The 26,290-nt window shown below is 42.2% G+C and overlaps 1 protein-coding gene across 1 annotated transcript in view; it reads left to right on the forward strand.

The window, feature by feature from the left end:
- REELD1 (reeler domain containing 1) overlaps positions 1 to 17,116 on the forward strand; it is a 97,537-nt gene extending 80,421 nt beyond the window's left edge. Inside the window, exons 6-7 of the mRNA XM_073611051.1 lie at positions 6,306 to 6,369; positions 16,360 to 17,116. Coding sequence (XP_073467152.1) covers positions 6,306 to 6,369; positions 16,360 to 16,953 — 658 coding nt within the window. The 3' untranslated portion in view covers positions 16,954 to 17,116. The remainder of the gene's footprint in view (positions 1 to 6,305; positions 6,370 to 16,359) is intronic.
- Positions 17,117 to 26,290: the final 9,174 nt, after the last annotated feature.

Consider the following 26,290-nt stretch of genomic DNA (forward strand, 5'->3'; position numbering starts at 1 on the left):
CAGAAGCTCTCCCTCCCAAAGTCTTCTGGGACATATGACAGGTCTTAGAAGACTTCAGGTCTGTCACAGACCACAGCGCTGCTCGCGCATTCGCATACACAGTGGGCACCTGACTGTGAAGCCGCAAGCTGTCATAGTCGGATGCCCATAGTAGAGATGCTGGCACCACCGAGGGAGGACACAGGGAGAACACGGCTGCAGTGGGCACACCGCAGGACCATGGGGCAGGTGAGTGTGTGTTTATTAAAAGTCAGCAGCTACACTTTTTGTAGCTGCTGACTTTTAATAAACAAACAAATGACTGGAAGTCCACTTTAATGTGACTGAATCGATCATTTCCAACCACCAAAGCTGGTGTAGGAATCTGAAGGGGGGAATTATTGGAGGAGGAGCCTCAATAGAGGGTCCTGTATCCTTTGGACAAAAATGTCAAGTACCACATCCTACCAAAAAGTTACACAAAAAGACCCTATAAGCCAGCTAAAGGACTTTAACGGTACCAATAAATTCAGTAACAAAAATATAAAACATTTTGTTATATTACAACATTGTTAAAAACATAGAAACATACAATGACATGACATGACAAAAATTCATATATATGAGATAATATTAAGGTGCTACACAGTAAAAGACTGGTTCATCATCCCTAGTAGGATCGGGTGATGACTAGCTTGCTAGTCATCAGGACAGGTTCCACTCAGAACAGGCCTCGCCATGGTCGACCAAAGAGGTTGAGTGCACTTGCTCAGCGTCATATCCAGAGGTTGTCTTTGGGAAAAAGACGTATGAGTGCTGCCACCACTGCTGCAGAGGTTGAAGGGGTTGGGGGGTCAGCCTCTCAGTGCTCAGACCATACGCCGCACACGGCATCAAATTGGTCTGCATGGCTGTCATCCCAGAAGGAAGCCTTTTCTAAAGATGATGCACAAGAAAGCCCGCAAACAGTTTGCTGAAGACAAACAGACTAAGGACATGGATTACTGCAACCATGTCCTGTGGTCTGATGAGACCAAGATAAACTTATTTGGTTGAGATGATGTCAAGCGTGTGTGGCGGCAACCAGGTGAGAAGTACAAAGACAAGTGTGTCTTGTCTACAGTCAAGCATGGTGGTGGGAGTGTCATGGTCCGGGGCTGCATGAGTGCTGCCAGCACTGGGGAGCTACAGTTCATTGAGGGAACCATAAATGCCAACATGTACTGTGACATACTGAAGCAGAGCATGATGCCCTCCCTTTGGAGACTGGGCCGCAGGGCAGTATTACAACATGACAACAACCCCAAACTCACCTCCAAGATGACCACTGCCTTGCTAAAGAGGCTGAGGGTAAAGTTGAGGGACTGGCCAAGCATGTCTCCAGACCTAAACCCTATTGAGCATCTGTGGGGCATCCTCAAATGGAAGGTGGAGGCGTGCAAGGTCTCTAACAACCACCAGCTCTGTGATGTCGTCATGGAAGCATGGAAGAGGATTCCAGTGGCAACCTGTGAAGCTCTGCTGAACTCCATGCCCAAGAGGGTTAAGGCAGTGCTGGAAAATAATGGTGGCCACACAAAATATTGACATTTTGGGCCTAATTTGGACTTTTTCACACAGGGGTGTATTCACTTTTGTTGCCAACGGTTTAGACATCAATGGCTGTGTGTCGAGTTATTTTGAGGGGACAGCAAATCTACACTGTACACTCACTACTTTACATTGTAGCAAAGTGTAATTTCTTCAGTGTTGTCACAATAAAAGATATAATAAAATATTTACAAAAATGTGAGGGCTGTACTCACTTTTGTGAGACACTGTGTATATATAAATAAAAATACTGTATATATTAATACATTTTAGGCAGGTGTGAAAAAATGGTTTCAGAAATAGAAGGGCTAAAAGTTTATCAATTAACAAAATGGAAATTAAATGAACATCAGAGAAATTCAAATCAATATTTGGTGTGACCACTCTTTGCCTTCAAAACAGAGTCAATTCTTCTAGGTAGACTGGCAGGCAGTTTATGAAAGGACCCAGCAGGTAGGTTGTTCCAAACATCTCGGAGAACTAACCACAGATCTTCTGTGGATGTAGGCTGCCTCAAATCCTTCTGTGTCTTCATGTAATCCCATGTTAAGATCAGGGCTCTGTGGGGGCCAAACCATCACTTCCAGGACTCCTTGTTTTTCTTTACACTGAGGATAGTTTTTAATGACATTAACTGTATGTTTGGGGTCGTTGTCCTGCTACAGAATAAATTTGGGACAAATCGTATGCATCCCTGATGGTATAGCATGATGGATAAGTATCTGCCTGTATTTCTCAGCATTGAGGACACCATTGATTCTGACCAAATCTCCAACTTCATTTGCAGAAATGCAGCCCCAAACTTTCAAGGAACGTCCACCATGTTTAACTATTGCCTGCAGACACTCATTATTGTACTGCTCTCCAGCCCTTTTGCACACAAACTTCCTCCTGTTACAGCCAAATATTTCAAATTTTGACTCATCAGTCCAGAGCACCTGCTGCCATTTTTCCTATGTTTTCGTGCATAGTTGAAACGCTTAGCCTTGTTTCCATGTCAGAGGTATGGCTTTTTGGCCACAATTCTTCCATGAAGAGCACTTCTGGCCAAACTTTTCTGGACAGTAGATGGGTATACATGCGTCCTACTGGTTTCCACCATTTTTATGCTGATGGCACTGCTGGACATCCTTTGATGTTGAAGGGAAGTTAGCATGTGTCTTCTCTTGACTGACCACTGCATCCATGGTCCTCAGTGTTGTACTTCAAAAAAGCAACACATCTTGAAACTCCAGTGTGCTTTAAAATCTTTGCTTGGGAGAGAATTTGCTGATGTAATATAACTACCTTGTATCTTGTTGCCATGGTGTATGACCTGTGACATTAAAATGTCTTCGACAATCTCACTTTTGTAGTGGGGTTTGGCTGTTCTTCACCCAGTTTTAGGCCTCCTACATAGCTGTTTCTGTTAATGACTTTATGTCAACCTACACGTGAAATCAACGATCATTAGCACCTGTTTGGTATAACTGGTTAATCATACACCTGATTCACATCCTACAGAATCCCTGATTTTAAAATCCCAATAAACAAACAAAAAAAAAACATATATATATATATATATATATATATATATATTTGAAAACATTTTTACTTTACAGCACTTATGCACACCTGCCTAAAACTTTTGCACAGTAATACATATATATATCTATATACATAGATATATCTATATATACAGACATATCTATATATACAGTATCTTACAAAAGTGAGTACACCCCACAATTTTTGTAAATATTTTATTATATCTTTTCATGACGACAATTTGCTACACTTTTCATGTGACAACACTTTGCTACAATGTAAAGTAGTGAGTGTACAGCTTGTATAAAAGTGTAAATTTACTGTCCCCTCAAAATAACTCAACACACAGACATTAATGTATAAACCGCTGGCAACAAAAGTGAGTACACCCCTAAGTGAAAATGTCCAAATTGGGCCCAATTAGCCATTTTCCCTCCCCGTTGTCATGTGCCTCATTAGTGTTACAAGGTCTCAGGTGTGAATGGGGAGCAGGCGTGGTAAATTTGGTGTTATCGCTCTCACTCTCTCATACTGGTCACTGGACGTTCAACATGGCACCTCATGGCAAAGAACTCTCAGAGGATCTGAAAAAAAGAATTATTGCTCTACATAAAGATGGCCTAGGCTATAAGAAGATTGCCAAGACCCTGAAACTAAACTGCAGCACTGTGGCCAAGACCATACAGTGGTTTAACATGACAGTTTTCACTCAGAACAGGCCTCGCTATGGTCGACTAAAGGAGTTGAGTGTACGTGCTCAGCGTCATATGCAGAGGTTGTCTTTGGGAAATAGACGTATGAGTGCTGCCACCATTGCTGCAGAGGTTGAAGGGGTGGGGTGTCAGCCTGTCAGTGCTCAGACCATACGCCGCACACTGCATCAAATTGGTCTGGCTGTCATCCCAGAATGGTTGTCATCCCAGAAGGAAGCCTCTTCTAAAGATGATGCACAAGAAAGCCTGCAAACAGTTTGCTAAAGACAAGCAGACTAAGGACATGGATTACTGGAACCATGTCCCATGTCCTGTTGTCTGATGAGACCAAGATAAACTTATTTGGTTCAGATGGTGTCAAGCGTGTGTGGCCACAACCAGGTGAGGAGTACAAAGACAAGTGTGTCTTGCCTACAGTCAAGCATGGTGGTGGGAGTGTCATGGTCTGGGGCTGCATGAGTGCTGCCGGCACTGGGGAGCTACAGTTCATTGAGGGAACCATGAATGCTACCATGTACTGTGAAATACTGAAGCAGAGCATGATCCCCTCCCTTTGGAGACTGGGTGGGAGGGCAATATTCAACATGATAATGACCCCAAACTCATCTCCAAGATGATCACTGTCTTGCTAAAGAAGCTGAGGGTAAAGGTGATGGACTGGCCAAGCATGTCTCCAGACCCAAACCCTATTGAGCATCTGTGGGGCATCCTCAGATGGAAGTTGGAGGAGTGGAAGGTTTCTAACATCCACCAGCTCTGTGATGTGATCATGGAGGAGTGAAAGAGGACCCCTGTGGCAACCTGTGAAGGTCTGGTAAACTCCATGCCCAATAGGGTTAAGGCAGTGCTGGAAAATAATGGTGGCCACAGAAATATTGACACTTTGTGCCCAATTTGGACATTTTTACTTAGGGGTGTACTCATTTTGTTGCCAGCGGTTTAGACATTAATGACTGTGTGTTGAGTTATTTTGAGGGGACAGCAAATTTGCACTCTTATACAAGTTGTACACTCACTACTTTACATTGTAGCAGAGTGTCATTTCTTCAGTGTTGTCACATGAAAAGATATAATAAAATATTTAGAAAAATGTGAGGGGTGAATTCACTTTTGTGAGATACTGTGTATTTATATATATATATATCTAGATATATATATCTACATCTATATCTATCTATCTATCTATCTAGATAGATAGATAGATAGATAGATAGATAGATAGATAGATAGATAGATAGATAGATAGATAGATAGATAGATAGATAGATAGATAGATAGATCAGGCTCAGACAGTCTCTGGCACATGAATATTACATGGGCATGATAAAAAAAAAAGTTGCATGACTGTATGTGCCTGTGCATGTGATTATCCTACCAACTTTCTTTTGTTCCCTGCAAGATCTGGAATTTGAGCAGGAGTGCAGAATGGCTGGAGCATTTGCATTTGATTATATACAGTATGTATATGATAGAATCTAATAAAGATCAGTCTGCACATAACTTGAGGTAAATTACAGGTAACGTTCCAAAAAAAATCAGAGGAATTTGGTTTACTGCAGTCAGGTTTCCATCTTTTGGAAGATACTCGCACATCTAAAGGGATGCTTTGGGTGCTCATTTTGAAATTGTAATGTATTATTTGACCATAACGAAGACAAGACTGTCTGCTGGTTGCTCATTTTTAAAGATGATTGCAGGATCATTAGATTGCTTAACGCCGTCATCTTCAGAGCAGAAGCTGACAAGAAACCAAGTTGACTAAAACCTTTGCAATGTATATTTTGCCTAGTGCAATCACTGTAAGTTTCACTTTGTGGGTATAGGGACTGTGGGTATAAGGTTCTGTTCATGGAGGGTCTATTTCATTGTTTTTTTGTTTTGTTTTTTAATTGGTTGAACCAGATAGACTTGTGTCTTTCTTCAACCTGCCTAACTCTAACTACAGTATGATGCTTGCACCATAAAAGTGTACGGGGTTCTACTGCAATCGTGTGGACATCATGTAATGAATCTAGCAGGAAATATGTAAACATTGCAGCAGGTCTTAGTGCCAAGATCTTGGTAAGTATAGAGGTTTGGTGATGAAGGTGGGCTACATTACCTCAGAAAGGTGGGGACAAGAAGGTAAGGAAACTTTGGAAGTTTCCTTATCTTTTAAGTAAAATGTAATTTGTAGCATGAAAGGCCTTGGTATACTTGTAAATACTTGAAGCAATTCAGCACATCTCAGCATGGCCACCACTTCATTTAAATTACCAGCCTCAGAAAAACATATGAGGAAAATTATTACATTTTATCTTTGCATTTGCATGTGGCAACTGGTCTATTATCTGAGCATACCTGAGTTAAATAACTGAATATTTTGTGAGTTATAAAGGACCTTAGCAATGTGCAATCTTCAGTATGACACAATTACCTTTGTAATATTTTTGTATATAGAAAACTTCTCTTTGGTTTCTTCAGAGTCATGTTACCATTTTGTGATTGTTGCCTTAGGAACCAGGATGATCTTCAAGGACCTTCACCAACCTTGTGTCCTTCTTGTCAACATAAACGTGAGGTAAGATCACAGCAACTAGTAAAACTATACATCTCTTGTATGTGACAAAACCAGACAAAGCTATTTGGACTGATATTTGCTATTTTATACATCGGGGGGGAATTAGCAAGGACTGTCCAACATGGAAAGTGCTCCTGTTTCTAAAATGAATCCTCTAGAAAGGTTGTCAAATGAATACATCTAATGCAAGTATATTGTTAATTTTGCACATGCAGAAATATATACATGCAGAATAAAGATTTAGAAGAATTGTTTTGGTCCACGAAGTAGTAATAATAAATAATTTCCTATCTTGCAACCAAATGTGTTTTTGTCAAACAGGAATTGACATATAGCATTTTTTTTCATAAGATGATTTAAAAATCTATGTAATTTCTGGACAATATATAGAAACTACTAAATGTTGCATGCATTTGTCATATGTGTCGCAAGTTTACACTATTGATGTATTGAAAAACATTGGACTTATAAATGTGCCCAATATTATAGGAATTAGGGAAGAGCCAGCTGTTCGAGCCGAACATAATTTTGACTTGAACATCGGGTGTTCATTTGTTCTAAAATGAACTGAACATATATGGCGTTCGTGGAAAATTCAAGCCCCGCGGAACGCCCCATAATGCACTGCGAGAACGCATTGCTGTATAATGATTGGCCAAAGCATGCACCTGACCTGCATGCTTTGGCCAATCACAGCGTGCTCTATTGAGAGAGCCATAATTGGCCAAAGGCAGGCTGCACATCCCAGACTATATAAGGCTGCTTACACGGCAGTCGTGTGTAGTGTTGTTGGTGTGGACAGAGAGATAGCTTGAGTTACATTAAGCAGGCAGGTTATTCAGTTAGTGATATAGTGATACACAGTCAGTCTAGTGTGTGTATATACAGTGGGGACGGAAAGAATTCAGACCCCCTTAAATTTTTCACTCTTTGTTATATTGCAGCCATTTGCTAAAATCAGTTAAGTTAATTTTTTTTCCTCTTTAATGTACACACAGCACCTCATATTGACAGAAAAACACAGAATTGTTTACATTTTTGCAGATTTATTAAAAAAGAAAAACTGAAATATCACATGGGCCTAAATATTCAGACCCTTTGCTGTGACACTCATATATTTAACTCAGGTGCTGTCCATTTCTTCTGATCATCCTTGAGATGGTTCTACACCTTCATTTGAGTCCAGCTGTGTTTGATTATACTGATTGGACTTGATTAGGAAAGCCACACACCTGTCTATATAAGACCTTACAGCTCACAGTGCATGTCAGAGCAAATGAGAATCATGAGGTCAAAGGAACTGCCTGAAGAGCTCAGAGACAGAATTGTGGCAAGGCACAGATCTGGCCAAGGTTACAAAAAAATTCTGCTGCACTTAAGGTTCCTAAGAGCACAGTGGCCTCCATAATCCTTAAATGGAAAACGTTTGGGATGACCAGAACCCTTCCTAGAGCTGGCCGTCCGGCCAAACTGAGCTATCGTCGGAGAAGAGCCTTGGTGAGAGAGGTAAAGAAGAACCCAAAGATCACTGTGGCTGAGCTCCAGAGATGCAGTCGGGAGATGGGAGAAAGTTGTAGAAAGTCAACCATCACTGCAGCCCTCCACCAGTTGGGGCTTTATGGCAGAGTGGCCCGACGGGAGCCTCTCCTCAGTGCAAGACACATGAAAGCCTGCATGGGGTTTGCTAAAAAAACACCTGAAGGACTCCAAGATGGTGAGAAATGAGATTCTCTGGTCTGATGGGACCAAGATAGAACTTTTTGGCCTTAATTCTAAGCGGTATGTATGGAGAAAACCAGGCACTGCTCATTACCTGTCCAATACAGTCCCAACAGTGAAGCATGGTGGTGCCAGCATCATGCTGTGGGGATGTTTTTCAGCTGCAGGGACAGGACGACTGGTTGCAATTGAGGGAAAGATGAATGCGGCCAAGTACAGGGATATCCTGGACGAAAACCTTCTCCAGACTGCTCAGGACCTTGGATTGGGCCGAAGGTTTACCTTCCAACAAGACAATGACCCTAAGAACACAGCTAAAATAACGAAGGAGTGGCTTCACAACAACTCTGTGACTGTTCTTGAATGGCCCAGCCAGAGCCCTGACTTAAACCCAATTGAGCATCTCTGGAGAGACCTAAAAATGTCTGTCCACCAACGTTTACCATCCAACCTGACAGAACTGGAGAGGATCTGCAAGGAGGAATGGCAGAGGATCCCCAAATCCAGGTGTGAAAAACTTGTTGCATCTTTCTCAAAAAGACTCATGGCTGTATTAGATCAAAAGGGTGCTTCTACTAAAAACCGAGCAAAGGGTCTGAATACTTAGCACCATGTGATATTTCAGTTTTTCTTTTTTAATAAATCTGCAAAAATGTCAACAATTCTGTGTTTTTCTGTCAATATGGGGTGCTGTGTGTACATTAATGAGGAAAAAAAATGAACTTAAATGATTTTAGCAAATGGCTGCAATATAACAAAGAGTGAAAAATTTAAGGGGGTCTGAATACTTTCCGTACCCACTGTGTATGTGTGTATATATATATATATATATATATATATACACTCTGCATTTAGTGTAGCTTATAATTAATAAATATATATATATATATATATATATATATATATATATATATATATATATATACTCTGCATTTAGTGTGGCCTATATATACAGTGCATTCGGTGGTGTATACTTTCTAATACACTTCAGGTGGTGTACACAGTATATAATACAGTGTAATGTGGTGTTGCAAAGCAAAAAATACACCATGTCTGGCAGGCCACCAAGGAGAGGCAGACGCTTACAGGCTACTAAAAGAGGGCAAGCAGCCTCTATGTCTACAGTCAACAGTGGTGGTCAGGGACATGGTACATCCTCTGCAGGTGGCCAAGGGGCAGGCTTGTAATTTGTTTCTGCTGCTGGCCATGGTATTGAGCCACAACATGCAGAACAGTTGGTGGAGTGGATAACGAAGCCGTGCTCATCCTCCTCATCTTCTGTCACCCAGGCTCAGAGTAGTTTGCCTTCCAACGCAGCTGCCAAAGGGGCCTATTCCACCAGCTCCTTGTCCACAGTCACTCCTTCCGTAGCTCCACCATCATGTACGGAGGAGTCCCCAGAATTATTCAACCACAACGTCGGTTATATGCTGCTGGAGGATGCGCAGTGATTTGAAGGCTCCGATGTTGATTCACAGGTTGAGGAAGGGAGTAACGTGAGCCTAGAGAGAGGGGGTGCCACAGAAGGACAAGAAACTGGCAGTCATGTTCCCCCAGCTGCAGCATACTGCCAAGTTTGCTCCAGTGATGAGGAGGGAGGGGATGATGAGGTCACTGACTGTACTTGGGTGCCTGAGAGAAGAGAGTAGGAGAAGGAGGAGGAGGCACAACTCCAACGAGGCAGGATGTCCTCTAGGGAGCAGCTTAAGGGCAGCGACCCTATTGCACCACACCGCCGAGCTCCGCTGGTGCAGTGTGCTGCTGACTCTCTGCTGACTTTTAAAGGTTCCTTGGTGTGGGCCTTTTTCGACACGTGTGTAGCAGATCGTACCGTTGCTGTTTGCAACCTATGTCTGAAGCGGATCAAGCGTGGCCAGAAAAGCAGCCGCTTGGGCATCACATGCTTAATCAGACATATGATGACCTGCCATGCAGTCCATTGGCAACAGCACTTGAAAGACCCACATCATAGAAAAAGGCGAACTTCTCCTTGCTCCTCATCTGAGATCTCCAACCCTACTATACCTCCAGTCCTCTCAAAAACCTGCACTGAGAGGCATGAAGGAATAGCAATCGGTGTCACAAATACTTGCAGCCAATCTGCTAGCAGTATACCACCAATTGATTTTAGCAGGCAAATTTCCCTACCCCAGTTGCTGAACCATAAAAATAAATTTGGTCCCAGCCATCCACATGCTCAGCATTTAAATGCTAGCTTGGCCAAATTGCTAGCAGTGCAACTGCTGCCTTTTCAGCTGGTAGATTCTGTCCCCTTTTCCTGAATTTGTGGAATGTGCTGTACCTCAGTGGCAGGTTCCAAAATGACATTTCCTTTAATGGAAGGCCATTCCAGCTCTCTACCAGCATGTGGAAAGCAATGTTTTGGCCTCGTTGGACAGGGCAGTCATCTTTAAGGTTCATATTACTGCTGACTCATGGTCCAGCAGGCATGGGCAGGGACATTACTTTTCCTTCACGGTGCACTGGATAACTCTGCTGGCAGCTGGGAAGGATTTAGAACAGGGTTCAGTGTTGTTGGAGCTTGTTCCGCCACCACGCCTCCAAAATGCTAGTGGTGATTCTGCCACAGCTCTCTCCTTCACCTTTTCCTCTTCTTCTTCCTCTATGGCCTCTTCTGCAGATTTGTCCTCTGAACCAGCAGTGCTCTGTAAGCGTTCAAGGTGCTATGCAAGCAGTAGTCAGGCTAAAAGATGCCATGCGGTCCTTGAGTTGGTCTGCCTAGGGGACATGAGCCACACTGGTGCAGAGATTCTGTCAGCTCTGCAGGGGCAGGCTCAGAGGTGATTGACGCCACGCCAGTTTCAGCCAGCAATGGTTGTATGCGACAATGGCACCAACCTTCTCTCCGCCCTCCAACAGGGACACTTGATGCATGTTCCATGTTTGGCACATGTCCTGAATTTGGTGGTGCAGCGGTTCTTGACCAGGTACCCAGATTACAAGATCTCCTGAGGCAGGCCAGAAAAGTCTGTGGTCATTTCCACCGGTCAAACAATGCCAGTGCACGGCTGGCTGACATTCAAAGGTAATGCAACCTGCCCACCAACCGCCTCATTTGTGACATGCCCACCAGGTGGAACTCAACATTGGCAATGCTGCAGCAGCTGCACACACAGAAGAGGGCCATCAATGAGTACCTGTGCGAGTATGGCACCAGGACAGGGTCAGGGGAGCATGGCTTCTTTTCACTACGCCAGTGGCTACTGATCAAGGATGCATGCACTGTCCTGTCACCATTTGAGGAGGTCACAAAGATGGTGAGCAGCGACAATGCACGCATCAGTGACACTGTCCCTCTAGTCTTCCTGCTGGAGCACACGCTTCGTAGAAACATGGACAGGGCACTTGAGACCGAACAGCAGGAGGAAGAGGAGGACTTCCTTTCCTCTCAAGGCCCCCTTTATCCAGATAGGCCTGCGGGCCTGTAAAACACACAGGAAGAAGAGGAGGAGGAGGACAATTGTGTCAGCATGGATACTTTCCTAAATGTACAACAATATAACTGGGTACTAACATTTATAGGTAAAGTTGATCCAGGGAAAATCCGATTGCCTCTTGGGGGATCAGGAAGGAATTTTTTCCCCTGCTGTAGCAAATTGGAGCATGCTCTGCTGAGGTTTTTTGCCTTCCTTTGGATCAACTGAGGGTATAAAATTGGGTATATTGGTATTGGTATGATATTTTTTATTTTATTTATTTATTGTTTTTAAGGTTGAACTGGATGTGTCTTTTTTCGGCCTGACTAACTATGTAACTATGATGTAGAGGATAACACTCAGCAGCAGTCTTTAAGGGATGGTTTCAGTCCCCAGAAACCCAAGGAGTTGCACGTGGCTGGGAGGAGGTAGTGACGGATAATGTGATCCTTAGTGATCCAGAGGACTCAGAATCGAATGCCTCTGCAAACTTACACTGCATGGCCTCCCTGATTCTACAAAGCCTGTGAAAGGACCCTAGGATTTGTGGTATCAAGGAGAGGGATCATTACTGGCTGGCAACCCTTCTTGATCCACGTTACAAGGGTAAAGTTGTAGAACTCATCCTGCCTTCGCAGAGGGAGCAGAAGATGAAACATGTTCAGGAGGCCTTGAAGAAAGGTTTGTGTAACGCATTTCCAGACCCGGGGAGGTTACCATATGCTGGTGCTGGAAAAAGTGTTGCTGAGGCTTCATTCGTCAGAGGAAGAGCGGTGGAGAAGTTGGCTGGCTGACCGATGAGTTTAAACAATTTTTCTGTCCTCAGCGCCAAGGTCTGATCGGTTCAAGCAACCATCGCCAGCGTCTGCATTATATGGTGCAGGAAAATCTAGGGACAAGAGCAGACTTGGAGACCTTTCCAACAGAGCATCCACTGGGTTACTGGGTCTTGAGGATGGACCACTAGCCAGAACTTGCTCAATATGCAATTGAGATACTGGCCTGTTCTGCATTCAGCGTGCTTTCTAAACGCACATTCAGTGCTGCTCAAGGGTTTGTAATAGATCAAAGAGTGCGCCTGTCCACAAACTCCGTTGATAGGCTCACATTCATAAAAATTAATCAGTCTTGGATCAGCAGCTATCAAGCACCTGATGCTGATGTAACTGATTTAATTTGCTATGGATCTGGGGTCCCTTGAAGACAGCCTATCCTGACTATCCTATTCCTCCTCAATCTTGATGATGCTAGCTTCCAACAATATTTTTGGTTTAGGGCACCACCACCCAAGGCCCAATTTTTCTGCCCCTGTTTAACAGGGGCACGTAATTACAATTTTTGATATAATATTTCAACGCAGGGCCTGTTCCTGCGCCCAACAAGAGTAATGCCCCGTACACACGGTCGGACTTTGTTCGGACATTCCGACAACGAAATCCTAGGATTTTTTCCGACGGATGTTGGCTCAAACTTGTCTTGCATACACACGGTCACACAAAGTTGTTGGAAAATCCGATCGTTCTAAACGCGGTGACGTAAAACACGTACGTCGGGACTATAAACGGGGCAGTGGCCAATAGCTTTCATCTCTTTATTTATTCTGAGCATGCATGGCACTTTGTCCGTCGGATTTGTGTACACACGATTGGAATTTCCGACAACGGATTTTGTTGTCGGAAAATTTTATATCCTGCTCTCAAACTTTGTGTGTCGGAAAATCCAATGGAAAATGTGTGATGGAGCCTACACATGGTCAGAATTTCCGACAACAAGGTCCTATCACACATTTTCCATCGGAAAATCCGACCGTGTGTACAGGGCATAGCTGTGAGGGCTTACAGTGTTCTGGCACCACCAAAACCAAAGGCCCAATTTTTCTATCCCTGTTTAACAGGGGCATGTAATTACAATTTTTGATATAATATTTCAACGCAGGGTCTGTTTCTGCGCCCAACAAGAGTAACTGTGAGGGCTTACAGTTTTCTGGTACCACCAAAAGCAAAGGCCCAATTTTTCTAACCCTGTTTAACAGGGGCATGTAATTACAATTTTTGATATAATATTTCAACGCAGGGCCTGTTCCTGTACCCAACAAGAGTAACTGTGAGTAGTTACAGTGTTCTTGCACCACCAAAACCCAAGGCCCATTTTTTCTGCCCCTGTTTTTCTACACCGTTTTTTTTTTTTTGTATTTCTGGCGCGGGGTTCCCCTTAATATTCATACCAGACCCAAAGGGCCTGGTGATGGACTGGGGGGGGGGGGGGGGACCCACGCCGTTTTTTTCAATGACTTTTATCTATATTGCCGGGACCCGACAATACATTGCAGCCGCGAAAAATTTTAAATTACATTTTTTCCTTTAGAAATGTAATTTTGTTGTGGTACTGTTATAAACATGGGAAAGATGCGCTACTTTACAGGCAGACTAAGGAGACCCCCAGGCACGATATTTAAAGGACTATTTAATTTTTATTGTTTCACTTTAAGCATTATCAAAATCACTGCTCCCGAAAAAACGCCAGTTTTTAAAACTTTTTTTTGCATTGATATTATGTCCCATTGGGCAGGACCCGGGTCCTCAACCACTTTTTATGGCAATAACTTGCATATAAGCCTTTAAAATGAGCACTTTTAATTTTTCATGTTCACGTCCCATAGATTTTAATGGTGTTCGCATGTTCACACTAATTTTTTGCTTGTTTGCATGTTCTGCTGCAAACCAAACCGGGGGATGTTCGGCTCATCCCTAATAGGCATTTATGAGAGAAAAAGAGCAGGTGTGAGGAAAAAACTGTTTGGTTACCTCATAACTCAACCTGCCAGTTATCTGACAAAAATTATTTATATAAACTGTACATCAGTTAGTATTTTTACCTTCATTATATGCTCTATATTTACTTACATGTGACATTTGCATTCTTTGCATTTTAATTTTGAACATTCAGATTGAGCTTCTTTATTCAATATTTGTTTTTTTTTCATAATGAAAATCATGAACATCAATATTAAACAATGTAAAACTATCAGAGCTCTTTCATTTTAGCAGCTTGGTGGTGGTAAAAACAGGCAGCTGAACTGCGGTTTTTATGCCTTCCAGCTGCCCACCCGAACTCTAGCATTACATAGTAAAACGTATACCAGACTAATGCCTTGCTCCAAAGACAGTGCTTGGCTCACAGCGCTAAACTCCCTCTGGAATGAGCCACAGTGCCCCGAATGGAATGAAACAACATGAGTGGGTAGCCCAAACATTATACAAAAAACAACTAGACACTAATGCCGCGTACACACGGTCGGACTTTTCGTCTACAAAAGTCCAACGGACGCTGACGGACTAAAGCTGGCTGGTAATCCGATCGTGTGTGGGCTTCTCCGGACTTTCAACGGACTTTTTTAGCCTCAAATCCGACGGACTTTAGATTTGAAACATGCTTCAAATCTTTACGTCGTAAGTACGACGGACCCCGAAATCCGCTCGTCTGTGTGCTAGTCCGACGGACAAAAACCCATGCTAGGGCAGCTATTGGCTACTGGCTATGAACTTCCTTATTTTAGTCCGGTGTACGTCATCACGTACGAATCCGTCGGACTTTTGTGTGGTCGTGTGTAGGCAAGTCCGTTCGTAAGAAAGTCTGCCGCAAGTCCGCCGAAGGTACGTCGGAAGTCTGTCGGACAGGCTGTCGGACTTTTGTAGACGAAAAGTCCGACCGTGTGTACGCGGCATTAGAGGAATGCCACTGACTTCAGTGTAGATGTAAAATCCAAGGCTTTATTAAAACAATGAAATAGTATATTCTCACAAAAATTATATAAAAAGCACATAAAGTCCAAGGGAAGCAAGCCCACTGCATCGCACAACAATGAGCAGCCACAGCGTCCAGACCATTGTGGAGCCGGCTGACAGGTGTAGAGTTACCCAGGATGCCTGGCTGCTCCACTTCTGCTGGGCTTCCTCGCTCCCAAAGGACAGCACTTGATGGATGATGGTCCCCTTGAAGGTGCAGGGTCGCAGGACGCATTTCGAGGACTCCTGCTCTTCTTCATCTAACCCATTGGGGCTACCCACTCTTATAACCTTACAGCCTGACAGGACTTTAAACATGCTGGGGCTGTAATGCTCTGCATTGAGGCCATGGCATTTTTAACCTGGGCTTCAGAGTTTGACAAGAGGCATTGCCTGGCAAACTTGCCCACTGAGATCAATCGGGCCGTACCGCAAACACGGGCCAAGCACTTGGCTCGCAATTGCAACCTAGTCCCGCAATGTACAATTACTGTTCAGCAATTTTAAAAAAATAAATAAAAATTATAAAAGGAGGCAGCAAATGTCAGCCGTTGCTCTACTGCCCTCTGAAATCCAGTCTACTGCTGATTACATTTCAGAGGACAGTTACCACTGCCATTTATTTGAAAGAGATCTTACATAAAACAGTACACCTTTACAAACATTGCATGTGCATTATCAAATGGAACTCCTAACTTCTCATTTTCATACATCGGTTTCCATCTGGTGTACTTTTTAGGAAGTTTTCTACTATAGAAATCACAGACATGACTTTTGTTAATTTGGAGCAAAAGATGCAAAGCTATTAGAAATTGGCACACCATTCAAACTACTTAATTTGGCACACTAGGTGCACCCATTCTCTCAGATATGCTTATTGGTTTATTAATTTGGTGTACACCATTCCATCCTAGTTTTTGCGCATAAATTCCTTTGCATGTATGAATGTTTACCCCCCCCCAAAATGTATCCATGTCCAAAAACAGAAAAAGCAAACAATTTACTGACCAGAAAATGTCTAAAACTAATTTGTTTACATTATTTTTCAGATGGTGTCTTCTTATATTAGACTGTCTTCACCAACATCATCTTTGCCTCCTGATTTACTTTCCGTGTTCCCTATCTCACCTTCACCAACCCAAGATATACAGGCGGATCCCACTGAGTTCACTTTACAAGAGTCACAAAGCCAGTTCTTGCCTCCATTAACAACAGGAGAGGAAAGACACAAACCCACCAATGAAGTGGCAGCAAATTTTTTGCAGCAACCAGAATCTGCATCATCTGTCAAAAATATTGAGGTTGAGGAAAGCACATCTCCACTGGTGACAAAGACTGTTCATGAAATTGGCAAAGGGGGAGAAAAGGGCAGAGGGATGCATCTTGCCATGACACAGCTGGGCATCCTTCTGGGTTGCTCTGTAGTACTGGGGATGTCCCTAGCTGCTGGCCTGCGCTGCATCCATGCCCAATACTGCCATAAACGGACGGAAGTGTCCTTCAGTGAACCAGATGACAATGTCATTACATTGAGGGAAAGTGGAGAAATGATGCATTTCAAAAAGATCAGAGAGAACAGCTTTGTGCTGGTTCAAGCAGAGTACAACTGGATTACTCCAGCACTAAGCACAAAAACACAGTAGTCCTCTATTCTAGGAGTCATTGATAAATAGATATTTTAGGTTTCTATTATGTTTTGAAGACTAAACTGTGCATTTTATGTCTACTTTATGAGATGCCACTTCAGTTAGAAAAATATTTTTATTTTATTAGAGTACAATATGTGTACTCCTCTTAGTGTTTTATCTATGAAGATAATGGAGTTGGCAGTTCTCAGTTGTGATGTGTTTGTCTGAACAAGTAAAATGAAATGATTCCTTGTACTACTTAGTTTTCTTTCTTATTTGGTGGGAAGGGGCTACATAGTCATGGAGATGAAGAGAAGAGGACATATTTGAAGTTCAGCCTAGGTGACAACCATGGCTCACTCCTTAGATACAGTGGAGGAGTGAGGGTAGGCAATGTAGGACAGAATGTGTGTTATTTGCAGGGTTACCAGATGAAAATGCAGAGAAAAAGCCAGAAAAAAAACAAATGCAGCCTGCTTATCTAAAGACTTGTAAACTGCAATATATTACAATTTTGTTTTTGGGTTAAGATATATGTAGCACGGCGCCCTAGGAGACTGCTTGGATTTACCTGCTCATCTGAATTGCTATGACCCTTTGATCCTTCCAACCCACCTGACACTCTGGGTTCAGACATCATTGCTTGCAACACATTTAAAAAATGATAAGACAGCACTGAATGCATTTATATTCTATTAACGTTTACTGGAATACTTCAGTTAAGGCATGGTTGTACAAAAAGGTAATGGTTCAACTGAGTTTGGAATAACAGCACAAACTCAGCCGAATGGCTACTATAGAATTGCCAGTTTAAACAAAAGGCAACGACAGAATATTATATACATCTACAGTATGTACAGTAGAATACCACTTGATCATAACTTGAAAGGATAAACAAGTTAAGCAGCAATACTGACAATACTTCTACAAAGAGAAACCCAGGCCGGCATGTTTAACCTCTAATCCTAATGAAAGATGCAGCTAAACATGGATAGTGTAAGGGCCCCTTAAGTAGCAATGACAGAATGTCCCCATTTCAGATCTGACGGTCTTCACTGGCAGTCAGAGCTCATTCATTGTATTCAATAGGGTGTAGTAACAGAGTGGTAGTATATCTTGTGATGACTGTAGCTAAAGAGACTTATGCACAGTGTTCTAATGAAGGTGTAGTTAAGTATCCCCAAGGCAAAGCTATCTGTGCACAGTGTCCCAATGAAACAAAGGAAAGGTTTGCAAAGATGGGCGATGGCTCTCTCACAAACGACCAGGCTGATTCCAGCTAGCGACTCCCAAATGGACGATCCGGCTGCAGACCTGTTTGTGATGATTCTTCGTTACAAAGCACGAAACATGGGTATCTGCACTGTCGAGATGGTGCTGATCAGCTGTCTGATGAACAGCAGGCAGCACTGGAGCTTTTCTCGATCTGGTAGGAATGCTGTGGACCGCGTGGTAGACTGCAATCTCACTCTCCCCGCGTGGAGAGGTTCTTCACACACGAGGCCCCAGAGGAAGAGAGAGTGAGGCGGGTCTCTGGTTTCTTTTATAGTTCTTCCCAGCAATCTCCCTGGTGGTAGCAAAGATCCCTTGGATATGTAGTCCGGGTGCATAGTCATGCAGGGGAACAGCCATCTGTTGGAACTACTAATCCCACAATCCCTTTGGTTGGGTTACCAAATATGATGTCAGTTTAATAACGTTGGGCACTAGAGGGACAACATGGTATACAGATTTTTGGCTGCTTTAGAAAAAAATGAACTGTGACATTGAGCAAGTTTTATTTTGATGCACCTGGAAAGTATTTTGCTGATTTAAACTGAATGTTCAGATGGGTTTCGAAAACCAGAAAAGGAAAATTACCAATGGGTAGGTATACAATTTTCCATTTTGTTACTTTGTAGTACTTTCAGTTGGCAGCTGAATGTGACAATATATGACAGGTGCAGTAAGTTACATAAAATTATTGATTGCAATAATCATAAAGTCCCTAAAAAGTCACATTCACATTTTTCTACATATAATTTAAGCATTGCAGCATACTCAGTATTGGTGGAGCTTAGCAATGAGTATACTGCCTTGTCTAAAGTAAAACAAAACTTTTTTTTTTGTTTTGGATATAATGCTGAGGGATTAGAACGCCTGTCAGTTTTTTTTTTATTGCTGCCTGTGCCCTCTGTAAGGAGATTCACCCTCTCTATTTGTCCTGTTTACCATTATCATTGAACATGAAAGTTAAAAGGGGCTCAAATTTTGGGTTGTCCCCAGAAAAGTAGTAGTGGGGAAATCTTCCAATGGGGACTCTAGTACTGGTGACCTGGGGGTCCCCAAGGAACTCCCTTAATTTGCAGTGATTTCCTCTCACTTCTTGTTTGGCTACGGGACAGGAAGTGAAGGGAAATCTCCACAATGTGACAGAGTAGGTGAATAAAAATCTGACAGGAGTTATAACCCTCCCTTGCTCTATCCAAAATGTAAAAAAAAAAAAGTTTTGCTTATAGTTTTACTTTAACCACTTGACCTCCGGAAGATTTACCCCCCTTCATGACCAGGCCATTTTATTGCGATATGGCACTGCATTCGTTTTAACTGACAATTGCGTGGTCATGCGATGCTGTACCCAAATTCAATGTATATCCTTTTTCACCCTACAGATAGAGATTTCTTTTGGTGGTATTGATCACCTCTACGGTTTTTATTTTTTGCGCCATAAACAAGAAAAGACTGACAATTTTGAAAAAAAAAAAATATTTTCTGCTATAAAACATATCCAATAAAAAAATTTAAAAAATCTAATTTCTTCATCAATTTAGACCAATATGTATTCTGCTACATATTTTTGGTAAAAATAATACCAATAAGCATATATTGATTGATTTGGGCAAAAGTTAAAGCGTCTACAAACTATGGGTTATATTTATGGAATTTTTATTTATTTAGTTTTCTTTTGCTAGTAATGGCGGTGATCAGTGACTTATAGCGATATTGCGGCAGACATCAGGAGACTGACACTTTTGACACTTTTTGGGGACCAGTGACACTAATACAGTGATCAGTGCTAAAAAAATATGCAGTGTCACTGTACTAATGACACTGGCTGGGGAGGGGTTAACATCAGGGGTGATCAAAGGGTTAACTGTGTGCCTGACCAGTGCTTGTGCACTGTGTGGGGGGTGCTTTTTACTAGGGGAAGGCATTGCTCCATGTTCCTGCTGTGCAGGAACATGGAGCAATGCCTTCCCTACTGACAGAACGGCGACCCGCCTTCTTTACACAGGCAGATCGCCGTTCTGGCTCTGTAACAAATTGACACAGGAACATTTGGATCTCTGGAGATGGACTTGTAACCTTGAGATTCTCCATGCTTTTTCACAATTTTTGTTCTCAAATCCTCAGATATTTCTTTGCTGGTCTTTATTTTCTCCATGACTTGTGTGGCATACAGAGACACACAAAAGAAAGGTTGAGTCAGTTTTTCACTATTTTAACTGGTTGCCTGTGTAATTTCTATATTATCAGCACCTGTTAATTGATATAGTTGAGTTTAATTACAAATTACAGGAGCATCACAAACTTGGAATGCAATTATTTCTTACAATTTTGAGAAGAAGGTGCCAATATTTTTGTCCAGTCCATTTTTGGAAGTTTGCGTGTAATGTTTTAGATTTGGCTTTTTGTTTCTCCACTTTTTTGAGTCATACCAATACAAAAAAAAGAAAAAGAAATAAACATTAGAATGCCTAAACATTTGTAATTGCAACAAATTGCTGGGCAAAGTGGTGCATTATCTGACATATTGCAGGGATGCTAATATTTTTGGCCATGCCTGTAAGTCTGACTTAGTAAAGGGCATGCTGGATGTCTGCAATGAGACCACTGGTTCCCCATAAAGAACAAGGGTCCCACTCTGCAGCTGCTGGCAAAGGAAAAGCTTTTCTACTCAGCTTTTGGCTGCTTTAGAAAAAAGTGATTTGTGACATTGAGCAAGTTTTGTTTTGATGCACATGGAAAGTATTTTGCTGATTTAAACAGAATGTTCAGATGGGTTTCGAAAACCAGAAAGAGGAAAATTACCAATGGGTAAGTATACAATTTTCCATTTTGTTACTTTGTAGCACTTTCTGTTGGCAGCTGAATGTGACAATATATGACAGGTGCAGTAAGTGACATAAAATTATTGATTGCAATAATCATAAAGTCCCTAAAAAGTCACATTCTGTAACACTGTGATACAAAGAAAACGAAGAAGCAAACAAATCTCCACTTATGGAAGAAAGCAGGGCTGTTCATCAGGTGTAAATGGATAGAGATTCCTCCCTTCCATTCGCACCTGTTTAGAAGACATGTTTAATTCTGACAGCAAGACAATGCTGGAGTTTTACCTCAGGCCAGCTCGATGCTTTTAATGTCACAACTTTCACATGTTTCCTCAAAGAGCCTCAGAGAACAATAAAATATTGTATTTGTCTATTTGCGGAGTCTTTTAAGCACCAAATAAAAGCAGAATATGTATTTCACCTTCTGCGCAGCAATTGATGCGATCTGTGAAAACGAAACTTCCCTATGGACTCTTTCAATTGACTGTCAATTTATTATAATTGCTGCATAGGATTTACTTGTAACAGAAATATTTACTAGGCGGAATAAATGGAGCCGTGTCTCAGCAATCATAGCCAGCCTCTCGTGTAATAGAAAGCTTGAACAGGCTTTCATCAGGGTAAATAGAGACCACAGCATTTATCTATAGAAGCTTTTGACTATGTAATTAACCTATCAAGGTAGAACTAAAAGAAAAACGTTTTTTTTTCCATTAAAAAGTGTAAGGGAGGGTTATAATCCCTGATAGTTTTTTTTTTGTACGCATATGTGTCCTATTGGTGAGATGTCTCCTTACTTCCTGTTCCACAGCCAAAGCAGGAAGTGAGAGGAAATGACTTTGAAGTGGAGGAATCCCTAGTTGTCACCGGAATAACCAGAATGAGAAGAGGTCTCCTTTATTCCTGTTCTAGAGACAACCCAAAATCAATGGGGACACAGACAGCATTTCAAATCTGATAGATGTTCTAATTTTTCTAATCCCTCTCTACTCATTCCAAAACTTAAAAAAATGCCTTTGGTTATATTTGAATGCCAAGTCTAAAGTCCCTTAGTTTAATTTAGTTTGTCTCAGGTGCAGTGTGGTAGACCAGACTGGATCATTTTCAATTTGTGCTGCTATTGCAGAGTGATCATCAGTGCAAAATTGGTGGTTTGGGCTCTTTTTTAAGGCTAGGTTCACATCTATGCAGTTACGGTTGATGCGGTTTTCAGGTACATTTTGGAACATGTGTTTTTGGTGCATCTTTTTCTCTTATCTCTTTAATAAACTGTGTATAGCTGGTTGTTAAGGAGCAGGCCGGGAAGTCGGCTGCTGCGTCCTTAGCAACAGATGACTCATCAGCTCTCAGCAGGGTTCCTTGCTGACAGCTGAATGTAAAAAAAACGGCATGGGACCCCCCCTAAATCCATAACCCTATCTGAGCATGCAGCCTGGCAGATCAGGAAAGGGAGGGGATGAGCGAGCGCCCCCCCTTCTGAACCATACCAAGCCACATACCCTCAACATCTGCAGGCCCCCACAACCATAGTCCAGTGTTGTGAGGAAAAGGCCCTTGTCCCCATCAACAAGGGGACAAGATGCACCAAAGCATCCCCCCATGTTGAGGGGGACCCCACGCCTTTTTTTTTTTTGCTGGCAATTCTTGTTTTTACATTCAGCCGTCAGCGGGGATGCCTACTGACAGCTGATGATTCATTGGTTGTTAAGGACGCAAAACGCAACATGCAAAAATGCATGTAAAAATGCAACACTTGCGTTTTTGGCATGGGTTCATTGAAGTCGCATAGATTTCAATTTGTACCATAGGAAACCATGTTAAATGGACTGCAGTTTGTTTCAGCAAGCTGCAAATCGCACTAAAAACCCCATGTGTGTGAACCTAGGGTTAAAGTGGAACAAAACTCTCTAACTAATAAAACTAATAAACCCTTGTGCTGCTAGCCTTAGTAAATTGATAGAGTAGTATATTATATGAACTTGTTTTAAAAGTTTTCTTTTACATTTTTTCAGTTACTTCCTGGCTTCTGGCCTAGGTCAAAATTATCACCAATATCCCAGAACTCTTCAAGGGCATTTTATGTCCTTTCATCTGGAAGAGGAGAGGAGGAACCTTCTCAGCTAAGCACACCCTACTGCCTGCATGCCTGAGCCAAGGGCAGATGGGTTCCATGAAGTAAATGCTAAATTAATCATTTGCCTTTATTAAATATGGCCCTGTCTAGAAATGCAAGGGGGTGTTTTTCAAAGTGATTTCTCAACAAAATAAAGCACGGAGACATGGATGGATGGGTGATTTGCTTTGAATGAAAAAAAAAAAGAATTAAATAGCGTTTTCAGGGCCAAAAGGGCCACACTGAGCGAGAAGGCATTATTATTTTGTAATGTACAATGATACACTAAAATCAGAAACATGCTACTTTAATTGGTGGGTAGCCATATGTTCTTTTTTAGTGACAGATTCCATTAAGACACCAAATTATAGGGTGGGGCAGGGGTGTCACATAGTCCCCCATGCAAAAAGCACTGGGTATTGCTTTAGGAACTACTGTATGTAGTGACTGCTTTGCAGTTAACATGTTGCTTTGCCTACTGTAAGCAATGTATAGTCCTTCTTTGACAAAATAGCTGAACTCAATTAAGCCAATCAGGCAGTGTCACCTGTACATGTATTGCTTGTAAATTCTCCCTTGTTTCCTTGTATACCTATGTAGTGAATCTATGTAGTTTGTCTCTCTTTCAGTGGCATCTGGTGGTAATTTTTTTTGGGGGGGCGGCAGCAAATAGTGCACCCACAGCCACCACCCATCGGTTGGGTAACCTGCACCACTAACCCCCCCGGTCTGGTTGGTCGGGTTGGGAGCACTTACCCCATCTATGGCGGTCACCGTTTCACGCGGGCGGCAGGCGGTGGGCATCACGGCCAGCTTCCCCTTCCCCTGCTCTCCTCTGGTGGCTTCCGTCTCCTCCCTCCTTCTCCCCCCTACTCGGCGGCCAATCGGAATGTTTCTCCTTTCAGCCATATGGGAAACGGGTCCCAGACCCGCTTCCTGATTGGCCAAGAGGAGAATCAGTGTGAAAATAGCAAATATTCATTCGCTATTGTCACACAACTGGGTGGGCTTGGGGCGCAGTGCCCTGCGCCCAAGCCCACCCCTTTTTTTAAGCCTATTAGAGCCTCTGGCTGTAATCACATGCTTCAAACCCCCCATTGGAATTCATGCATCCGGCATCCTGCATGGGGGTCGGACGCATTGATGGGGGGGCATAGACCGAGCTCCCCTAATGGACGGGCCGCCCCTGCTCTCTTTATACATAGTCCGCTGCTTTCTGGGACTGATAACATGAAGTATGTGGGGCTGCCACTGCTGACCTCTGCTCTTGAAATGGTAATTATCTGACTATCATGCTGATGCATTAGTTTCAGTATTTTTTGAGACACTAACACAGATCAAGTGTAGACACATGGAATTCTGACCTTTCTTTGGATTTCGCTTACATCATGTTTTTCCCAGGGGGTGAAATTATAATATATTTTGGCAGACACAGCCAAGCAACTAGCATTTTTGAAAAGGCAGAATAAGGCTCGATTCACACCTATGCATGTTGCTTTTGAGCGTTTTTGGAGGTTTTTTTTTCATGCTTGCCACGTTTTTGAGCAGCGTTTTTGCCGCGATTTTGCCACGATTTGCGTTTTGCTTTTTTTTTTTTTTAAAAATTAAAAAAAAAAAAAAAAAACGGCAAAAACGCATCAAAAACGCTGCAAAAACGCTGCAAAAACGGTGCACTTGCGTTTTTGATGCTTGTCCATTGAATTGTATTACATGCAAAACACTGCATTTTGCATGAAAAAAAGTCCCTGACCCTTTCCAAAAATGCAGAGAAACAAAAAGGCATTGATGTGAACATGTTCCATAGGAACCCATGTTAAAAAATTCCCGTGCATTTCTGCAAAATGCAAAATGCATCAAAAAACGCGCTAGTGTGAATGGAGCCTAAGGCTTTTTATTTTTAACCACTTTTTTCTTGTCTGTAATACATTTTGAGTAACTGAGAAAATAGTATTTGGAGGCATAAAACAGGGACAACATGGATAACAAATAAAAATTAATATATTGTATCAACCATCTATGCATATAATGTTAGCCTAAAATCCATATTGGATTTATCCACGTTCTATGAACGCAGAGCACTCAGACAAGCCAGAGGACACCTGTGTGCCGGGAAATCTGGGAACCCTCCAGAACTCTTGTGTGGTCTCTAATACATATTATCCTGACTTCAGACACTCTCATCTAAATGGCTGCAGTATGGCAGAGTATGAGATCTCTGCTACAAACTATTCTACAACTGCTGAGAAAGAATAATCATTCAAAGAGTAATGAATTATAGTAGTGTTCCCCTATAGACAGCTTGATAGATTGCTTACAAGTCACTGTAATGTCCTAATACACTGATGAAGCAGACAGGACTCTCACTGCTGTGCAGAAACAAATGAGGATGTCAAGCATGATTCATTATAACATCTTAAGGTGATGCTCTTCTAATCACGGGGCTGGCAAAAAAAGCGACCCCAGATTGTTCTGCGGGGTGAAGAGGTCATAAGTGCCTGGGTGCTGCTGTAAATTGTGCGGCCCAGAACAGGTTACACTTCCAATTTTTAATGCGCAATTACTTATTATACAGCAAATAAACATTGCCCTGTCAAAGATCTCCATCCCTTAAACATGCCATTGGACGAAAGCAGTGCATGTAGTTCAGAATTAAACCACTTTATATTTTAGATAAGATGATAAGATACAGAGCAACAAAAGAATTGTGTATGGCCAGTTCTTGTCATAGCATTTTTACAGCCACAGCATGGGAAAACTGCAGGTTATATGCTGTCTCACATTTTAGTTTTCCGGATACTACGACCCCAATTCCAAAAAAGTTGAGACAATGTGTAAAATCTGATGAAATCCATGCTGCCCCTTTAAATCCACCACTAATATTATTATATCAGCATCAAATCATCCAATATACTTATATTGTGGAAAAAACAAACCAAATAATCAAAATAGCCAAATAAATGTCCAATATTGCCCCTGCAAACTTTGGTGGTCTCTTGTGCCAGTGAACAACTTTCTTTTTTAGAAAGCAATGCCAGTGCCGTGCTCCCCTCCGTTGTTCCCACACTCACCAGTGTGGACTCAATGCCATATGTCAAAAAAAACTTGGATTGCAAGTATTCCCAGGCTCATAAAAGCTCATAAGGAC

Source organism: Aquarana catesbeiana, linkage group LG01 (assembly GCF_042186555.1).
Source record: "Aquarana catesbeiana isolate 2022-GZ linkage group LG01, ASM4218655v1, whole genome shotgun sequence".
NCBI lineage: Eukaryota > Metazoa > Chordata > Amphibia > Anura > Ranidae > Aquarana > Aquarana catesbeiana.